At 40.0% G+C, this 9,569-nt stretch overlaps 1 protein-coding gene across 1 annotated transcript; it reads left to right on the top strand.

Moving 5' to 3' along the window:
* Window positions 1-342: 342 nt before the first annotated feature.
* osr1 (odd-skipped related transcription factor 1) lies at window positions 343-8,469 on the top strand. Its single transcript, XM_053502565.1, has 3 exons — window positions 343-555; window positions 6,164-6,816; window positions 7,178-8,469. Exons 2-3 carry the CDS (start codon window positions 6,200-6,202, stop codon window positions 7,308-7,310), a joined length of 750 nt encoding a protein of 249 aa, XP_053358540.1. The 5' UTR covers window positions 343-555; window positions 6,164-6,199; the 3' UTR covers window positions 7,311-8,469.
* The last annotated feature ends 1,100 nt before the right edge of the window (window positions 8,470-9,569 follow it).

Genomic DNA, 9,569 nt, shown 5'->3' with positions numbered 1-9,569 from the left:
AAACAAACAAACAAGCAGAAACACACGTTGTGCGCGAGAATGCTGGATGCATTCTCTGTTTTATCGTTTTTTATTTGCTTGCTTTAGTTTTTTCAACCTGCTGCAATTTACAGCGAGAAATTAAACGAAATTTAAAGTGTGCACGTACACTGTGTAACATGTAACATGTGTAACGTGTGTGTGTGTGTGTGTGTAAGTGTGTGTGGTGTTCAAGTACGCTGCGAAAACTCTAAGAATCTCTCTCTCCCTGTGTGTGTGTGTGTGGGTTTGGCCATATGACGCGCGAGGGTTTGGTTACAATAAAGAGGCGGTGTGGGTTTTTGGGACCGCAGTACAGAGAGAGAGGGAGAAGGAAAGACGCGCGCGCGGGGAGAGAAAGTTTAATCCTGCACTAACAGCTGTGTGGAGCTGTGGTGTGTGTGTGTGTGTATGTGGGTGTGGGTGGGTTATGTGTGTGTGAGAACTGGCTGAAGATTGCATGCAACTTTCTTTGCGTGGGAAGAATTAAAACTTTTACTCAGTGTCCCGCCGGATCGTCCTGCGCGCCGCGAGCTGGTAACCATTTCCACTTTCACTTATTTCTATCTCAGTTATCTTTACATCCGTTTTTGAGTGTTTTCTTTAAAGTTGCATTTGAGCTTTAAACTTCTGATGTCTTCACGCCAACATGCATGCGCGACTTGTTACACACAAACCGTATGATGATGATGATGATGATGTTCGCTGATTTGCTGAGATGCGCGACTCGTGGAAACTTACTTTACAGAACATTGTCTTTTTGTTAAACAAAGTTTATTTATTTATTTATTTATTTTAAACAGAAAGTTGCCTTACAAGCCCGCCAGGATGTAAATTATCTGGAGCGTGGACTGCATTCCTCTACATCTTGTTCAATGTTAAAATACCTATAAAAAAATTAAAGAAAAGAAACGAGTGCATTGTTTTATAATTATAACAATAATTAACATTGTCATTGTTATAATAATAATGCAAAGGTTGTAGCTCGTTGCACCTAAAACATGCATATTTATTTAATTTTTTTGCTTTTTAACACATTCAGTCTGATTACGGATTTTAGGTTATATTTTGCTGAACAGTTTAAAGCATTTAATATTAATACTGATTATTTTTTATCTAATTAACTGTGTGTGAGTAAATAATCGCAGTCCGTTATGTTCAACTGAAAGAAACGCACTAAAACTTGACAAATGATTATATGTTCGTTCTTCCGGCATTTTTTTAAAAAATAAAAAATTATCTTATCAATATGTATCTCTCCACGAAATGCATTCTTCGTGCAAGTCCTTTAAAAGCGAACCAAAATCGACCAAAAAAAAAAACGTGTTAATGTTTTTTTTGTTGTTGTTGCACCACCACGAGTCCCCGCACAACAAAGCCTCTCTAATTGCGGCAAAATATTGATGAATGGCTCTTATTATAGCGATCAACAGTAAAATTAAAGCCAAGTGTCATTATTAGATTAAATATTTACATTCTTCCAAAAGCTCCGGATCATGAGCTCTGGCCAAGCCAAACAATCTGCACCTGGATATTAAATACACATTATCAGGAGAACAATTTATCACAGGATAAAAGTCACGCTCTGGAGCAAAAAAGATGCCGCTTAAAAGAAAACATTATTTATTCACCAATTTCTTAGAAATCTTATCGTGATCAGATAAGGCGCGTTTCCAAACAGAAAACAAATCGGAATTAACTTATATAGAGTTTAAATCTTTCAAACTGACAATTAAGAAGAAGTGCTAATTAATATCTGTTTAGTAACAGTGTGTGTGTGTGTGTGTGTGTGTGTGTGATAATTCGTCTTAAGAAAAAAAACATTTATTTTCTATTTAAATGTAAATGTTGTAATCGCTCACTAAACTAAAAAACAGTTTTTGCTTTTGTGTGTCTAGTCAGGTGCAAAAAAACGCAGTTCACTCTCACACACACACACACAGAAGTGAGCAAGTGGCTTGGCGCGCGCATCACCTCTCTATCTCGCGCGCGCGCGCGGGGACCCTGACCTGGGACAGACAGGCCACACCGCGCGCTCTAACGCACCAGCGCTGAGAGAAGAGCGCACGGGCGGAGAGCACTATGCAGAGCAGCAGCGCGAGAGCACTACGCACTCTAGCACACTACACAGTATGCAGAATTAGAACGCTTAGTGAATTAGAACGTGCTGTTCCCTGCGCGAACATTCTGGATAAATCGCCTCAGACACTTTGCTAACCGACAAAAAAAAAAAGGACAAACAAATCGTCAATTTTTAGTATTTATTATTTTGTTCATATCCTTAACGAACCATATCGTGGCCAGGACTTTAAAAATATTATACTTTACCTCATTTTGAGTTAAAAAACAAACAAACAAGTTTTTAACTGTAGTAAACAGACATGGAGAACAAAAAAAGAAAGCAAACAAATTGTCAATTTAATTGTTTATTATTTTGTTCAAATCATTCATCAACGACCCATATCGTGATTATAACTTTAAAATATATATATATACTTTACCTCTTTTTGAGTTAAGAATTTATTTTTCCAGTTTTGAAGAAGGTCTTTTCACACTAACATGGCCGCAGCACTAACAGTATGAGTTCTAGCCCCAAAACACTTCACACATTTTACACATTTCAAGCACAAAATCCCTCAGAATACACATCCCTCAGAGAGTGTGTGTGTGTGATCGGTTTAAGCCGTGATAGCTCGTCCTTCACACTCTTTGTCTCTCGAACCCTCACATGCTGGCGATCGTTCTTTTTACACACAACCTGCTTTTTGGGAAGCGTATCCTTTATAAGTCAGGGTCACTCAGGGGCAAGTGGGCTATTTCACAAATCTGCTCTATATTGGTGTAAAATTTCCACCTACATTAAATGTCTACCTACAAAAGTATCCAGGGTTTCTCCTCTCGTACACCCTTTGTAGTGCACTTTAACAGTATAAGACCAGAGTAGTTCACTCAGGATTGAATTCGGTCCTGTAGTACACTAGATGCCCTATATAACCCATACACACCTGTGCGGCCTAAGGTAAATGTTGAGTAAACGCTTTTCTATTTACCTGCACTCTGTAAGACGCTACTCTGTGCCTGTAACTGGTATTCGTCTCGTTACTCAGTACGCAGCGTATGCCGTGCACATGTCGGTTTCCTGTCACAACCCTGACTCCTTTTCATCGCCTTCCCTTTGAGTTAGTGTTTAGAGCAGTGACACTGATCCCTCTTGCCATCATGAAAAAAAAAACACTCTTGCATAAAATCCTGGCTGTGTATAAATCCAGCTAATTAACCCGTAAAAAATTCCTACAAGTCATCACCCTCAAAAGGTTCAGCGGCAACAGGATGAGATTGGACCACAGTTGAATCTTTCACCTCGTGGTGTTTGGTTCAAGGACTTAGGGTGCGCTCGGCAGTCCCCTTTGGCCACTTCAAAGGGTTAAAGGTCGAGTGCTGATCTCCTTTAATGACCCGATGAGTAAAAGTCAGTTACTTCTGCACCATGATCAGAGCTCCCCTGGAAGATTTGCGCCGTAGGGAGCCTAATTAGGGCTGTTTCACCTATGGACCGTGTCTAATATTCTCTGGTCAAAATCGTACCTGAAACATTTATTTAACAATAACGATAATTATCAGGCCATTTAGGAAAGAATGCTTTACTGTACATAAGCAGAGTGCACTTGTCCTCTGTGTAATGCTCTTTGTAGTGCACGTTGTGTCCAGTAGGGAGCTTCTTTTATTCCAGGTGGGACACGGATGGTCCCTGTATGTGCTACGGTGTGCTATAACAATAATAATAATAAAATATATATATATATATTTTTTTTACAACATAATTATACTATGTGTATATTTTATATTTTACATTTTATACATATATATACATTTTATTTATTTTTATTAACATTTTACATGTTATATATATTTTTTATTTATTAATGTTATTTACAATTTCCCCTTAGGATTAATAAAGTCTATCTATCTATCTATCTATCTATCTATCTATCTATCTATTATTAAGTACTGGCTTTAGATGTCAATATATTTGAAACATATAGAAATTAAGACAATATAAATAAAAACAACATTAAAAAACTATTTGCTACAAAAGTAACGGGCGATTGCATTTTTTAAATGGTTTTTGTTTTATGGTATGTAGTGTGTGTGTGTGCGGTACATAACAATCGGTTAGGTTAGTGCACCCTTGTGCCTTCCCCTCAGATTAAAAATACTTCCTAACACAACACTATGTAAATTAAAATAATATTATATTTTAGCTCTGTATATATTGTTTATTATAAATAACCCCTAAGAACAGGATCAGTTCTAAAAGATATAGAAGCAGATGAAGCGTTGGTGTGACCCTACACTATCCCGATGATAATGATGATCCGGGGTTGTTGTATGTTTGTTGCTTCGAAATGTGTGTGTGTGTGTGTGTGTAGAGAGAGAGTGTTTGGTTTTTGCTGAGGTTTTGCTCATGAAGGTGCAGAGCCATGCAAAGTAAATGGCAGATTTTTTTTTTACTTTCAATTACCGAACATAAATAACTCAACCGTGCCAACATATAAACTTTTTTTGTTGTTTTCACCGAGCGTGTTTAGCATGAGATGGTTTAACGCAATCTTGCTGCTATATTATTCTAACAGGGGCCTCAGGGAAACTGCAAAAAGTGGTTACTCTTACTGAACAAGCTAATCATTTTTGTAGCATTTTGCAGAAACACTGCAATCCGGTCTTCAGTGAAATAATACATTCTGTAATTATTTTTTGAACTATCGCTCTTCTTTATTGTTGAAATCAAACCCGTGAGTGTGTAAAGTAGTGACATTCACATGGAGTTGAATTTCAGCCCATAAGCCAGAAATGAGGAAACGAGTCAACGATCCTCCAGATACAGTAAACAAGCCCGAGTGTAAGTGTGTGTGTAGGAGTGTGTGTCAATCATAAGGTTGAAACAAAGAAGCGTTATTGTGCTTTGTGTCGGTGTGTACCGGGCCAGATTAAACACACGGTGCAGGTATGTCAGTCCGCTCGGGCGGCTTTTGCTGTCTGTCAGCTCAGATGCCCCGGGCGCATTTTCTACAGAACGCTTTCACCAAAAACACGCACACACACATTCACACACTCATGTCTAGCAGGTTTAAAGCGTGCTCGTATATTTCTCTGTGTCACACACAAACACACGTTTTGCCAGTACATGTATCCTGTTGTCAGACATGGACTTTTGTGTGTGTGTGTGAGTGTGTGTGTGTGTGTGAGTGTTTTGATGTGCAGGTTGTTTCAGGCCAGGTGTCTTTGACACAGAGTTAAACATCATGTCTAATCCCAGGAAATCAATTAACTATCTAGCTAAAGACAGCAAATACATGTCTAAAGTCAAACAGGGAGGACCAGGAGCTGAATCTGGTGGAATATCGGGAAGGATGATGAGGGGTCAGATCTTTTTTGCCATTTCGTGTAAAATCTCGCAGTTTGGTGTCATAGCTACTATTCTGTCACACTTTTATTAATGTCCCCATGAACTCCTGATTAGGTCTAAGATTTATTTCTTTAACTTTTCTACACAAGTACTCCTCTAACATCTAAACGTGAGGATAGTAGGTGGTAATTAACACTAGTCTAAAACCATTTAAGTATGCCGTATGCCCTGCCAGAGGTTCTTCTTTTTTTCTGCACCCCATCCCAGCTTTGCACGTTCCCCCTGTGTTCCATGAGAAATACCACATACTTTGGCATCTCTAGGATTTTCTTTTTTTGAAACACTATTTTTAGTATGTTTTGCATGTGGTTTGGGACGTAACCACATAAACTCCCCTATGATGTTGGTCTGATTGCCTGTCACTGTGTTTCGACACGCTAGTTAGCACAAAGTTTGGCCAATTTTGCACATTTGCTTGGAGACCCATCAGAAACACAATTCTATCTGGCATTGTTACTAAACATTATGTGATTTGGGACATACCCCATGTGATTCCTAATGATTCTTGCCACAGGATTGATGTGTATCTTGTGCATTCTGGCGAGCTTTGAACGCTTATATAGCCAGGCGATATGCTTACTATCACACGGTGATTGGTGATTTTGTTTTAAAGTAGCGCTGGTTCTAAAAAAAAATAATAAAAATGAAAAACTAATTATTAATCTTTCTGTTTTTTAGGCCACAGCTGCTTGAAATAGAATCCATACAGGAATCATGAGTAGTAAAACACTTCCAGCTCCTGTACCTCTTCACCCATCCCTCCAACTGGCCAATTATTCCCTCCTGCAAACCTCCAACGGCTTCCACCTTCCCGCCGATCAGATGCCTGGCATCTACAGCTTCAGTGCTCTTCACGCCGTCCACTTGCACCACTGGACGCTGGGATATCCTCCATTTTTGCCCCGCTGCACATTCTCTCGTTTCCCTCTTCCCTCCATCCCGCTCCTCCCTCAACTCATGCATCCAGCCAAACAGGAAGCCAAGAGCAAGCCGCGATTTGACTTCGCCAACTTGGCCGCTGCTGCCACTCAGGAAGAGCCGCTGAAGGCAGAGGATCTGAGCATGTCCGTCGGCGCCGGAGGGCACACCAACGTGCCCTCACTAGGCTGCCTACTCGACGTGGCCAAGCTGGCTTCACCCGAGAGGAAGCCGAGCAGAGGGCGGCTGCCTTCCAAAACCAAGAAGGAGTTTGTGTGCAAGTTCTGTGGCCGCCATTTTACCAAGTCCTACAATCTGCTAATCCACGAGCGCACACACACGGACGAGAGGCCGTACACGTGCGACATCTGCCACAAGGCCTTCAGGAGGCAAGATCATCTCCGAGACCACAGGTAAGAGACCCTATGCAATAAGTTCATACCATGATATCTCTCCAGACCCAACTTCCTGGGTTTTTAATTGAGTTTTCTGTGAAATATTTATTCGGAATTTTATGTGATGTAGTGCACCTAGAGGTCCCATCTTTAAACTGTAAGCACATTGTTAGTTATATATTAACCTTTTGGTTATCTTTATTGTATAATAATAATACAGTGATGTATCATGACTATTATAAATACAGTAAAAGCCACATCACACCTCTGGACTGACTGTGATCTGGGGAGATTTTGTCTTTGACATCGAAAACAAGTGTGTAATTTACACAAGGCTCCAAAATCTGATCTCTCTCTCTCTCTCTCTCTCTCTGTGCAGGTATATCCATTCCAAAGAGAAGCCGTTTAAATGCCAGGAGTGTGGAAAAGGTTTCTGTCAGTCCAGGACTCTGGCCGTCCACAAAACATTACACATGCAAGTCAAAGAGCTCAAACCCGCCAAGATAAAGTGAGGTCACGCTGCATTAGCCAATGGGGACACTGGAAAGCCAAAGACCCAAGGACAGCAGCCAATAGCAATAGCATTGTGACCAAAGAGTGAAAGGTGCAAGACTCCTCAAGAAATATGATATCAAAATATGGACCTACAGAGCCAAGTGCTCTCTCTCGCCCAACCCCCACCCCCTTCCCCCCCTTTTCTTTCTTTTTTTTCTCTTCCTGAACCTGCAACCACATGCTGGTTCTGAATAAGAATCGGATTTTAATAAGTGAGGTCAAGCTGAAACAGCCCGTGGGATCGCAGGAAATCCAGAACCAATCGAGAGAGCCAAAACCAAAACATGAGCAAAGCATGAGAGGTGCAAGACACGAATGGATACCATAACAACATGGGTGTATTTGGGGATCGCCGTGGATTTAAAGTGAGATCCTAAAAACACCTCAAAGACAATCAAGTCCATCAGGCAGCATTGAGAGCCAGGTGCAAAAAAAAAAAACACTCTTCTTCCACATTACCAAAGAAGCTAAAGGTGCCATAGTCCAGCTGACACCGTACCAGGTTATGGATTTATGGATCTGAGTGTTTGACAGCAATGCAGCTGGGTGGAGAGGCAGAAGTAGCCGGTGAGGAGGATGTGGAAAATCCAGCTGTGCAAACCAAACCAAAGAAACTCGATCAAGATAACCAAAGAAAAGAGAGAACGTCTAGAGCTAGAGTTAAATTGATATGATGCCCAAGTATGGATTAACGGATTGCTGAAGTTTATAAAACAATGCATAATCGGACACGTTCGGATCTAAGTAGCGTCAGACTTTGAATCTTTGGGATTTTGGTAAGCGATGGATGGAACGGATCAAATCCAGAGGTCAGACTTGAGTGTACAAAAACACGACCTGAGACTTATTTTTTCTGTCCACGCTGATGAATTCATCAGTTTATTGTTATCGATGAGACTATTTTCCAGAAGCCTACGAGGCTCTGCAAGACAATCTTGATATCAGAAACACAAAAAGCCATTAAGTCGACTAGCCAAAGCCACATTCCAATTTTGTATTTTTTGTACAGATTTACTTTTTGTATAACTGTTATTTGGCACTTTAATCGGTTTATGGATTATTTACATATATCACTGGATTCCTTAAACTTATTTTAAAAAAATAAATAGTCATTTTCTTAACGCAATGTATCTGTGGAATTTAATGTCTGTGTTTGTTTTTCATTGCTGCACAAATCACACAATCATCTGTTGATCCCAGGGTAAGAGACATGGCCTAATGCTAACATTAACCCGTTCGATTTAGCTTCTTCCTTAAGCATTTAGTTTGCACCACATCTTACAACGCGTGTCATATCATATCTCAGAAGATCATACACATCTCTAATCTGTATGTCATGGCCTTAAAATCAGTGTTTCATTTCTGGACACTTTCTTCCGTTTTATAAGAAGTCTAAAACGATGATCAAGGCATAATTAGTGTTTAATATTTGCTTTAAAAATTTTTTTTATATATATATTTATTTGTTTGATCTATTTAACCCTCCAACATCTGAGCAAAGCGTAAAACACTCAATGTATTTTATAACTTGATCCAATTAGATGATAATCATTTGCATATCTCGCTGACAATGTTTATTTTACCATCCCGATGTGTATCAGCATTATTAAATAATTCTTACTATAAACACAAAAGCATTGAACACAATTTATTGTGCATATGCAGTAACTGTCTAAACCTGAACGTAATGAACGATAGATGTGTTCATGTGATAGTTGTGTTTAACCACGCTGTTACACTACGTAGAAAATCCATCTTCAAACTTTGGTGTGCGTGCCCTAAAGAGGATGGAGTGATTCCAAACTGAGGTAAGCTAAAAAACTGGGAGCACAAATCAGAAACATATTAGGGAAGACTTCAGAGTTAACCGGACGCTGTAGTGTGCTGTCTGTTCCCGTGTTTTGTTCGCAATAAACAAGAAAATATTTATACAAAGTCCTGAATCCTGGAATATGTCGCATGCCAACAGGAAGGAAACCCTCCATAGATGTGATAACCTGGTGGTTTAAAACATTCAGGTGGTCAGCTGACTTCCTTTTATTGCCTCATAACGTTACTGAGTCTAGACCTGAGTAACTGATCAACCCCAGATCATAACACTGTCTCCAGAGGCTTGTACAGTGGACACTATGCATGATGGGAGCATCGCTTCATGTCCTTCCCTTCTCACCCTGACACGCCCTTCACTCTGGAGTAGGGTCAGCCTGGACTCGTCA

The sequence above is a fragment of the Clarias gariepinus genome, chromosome 8 (assembly GCF_024256425.1).
Source record: "Clarias gariepinus isolate MV-2021 ecotype Netherlands chromosome 8, CGAR_prim_01v2, whole genome shotgun sequence".
NCBI lineage: Eukaryota > Metazoa > Chordata > Actinopteri > Siluriformes > Clariidae > Clarias > Clarias gariepinus.
The sequence above is the reverse complement of the archived record's forward strand: the minus strand, read 5'-3'. Positions and strand labels throughout refer to the sequence as shown.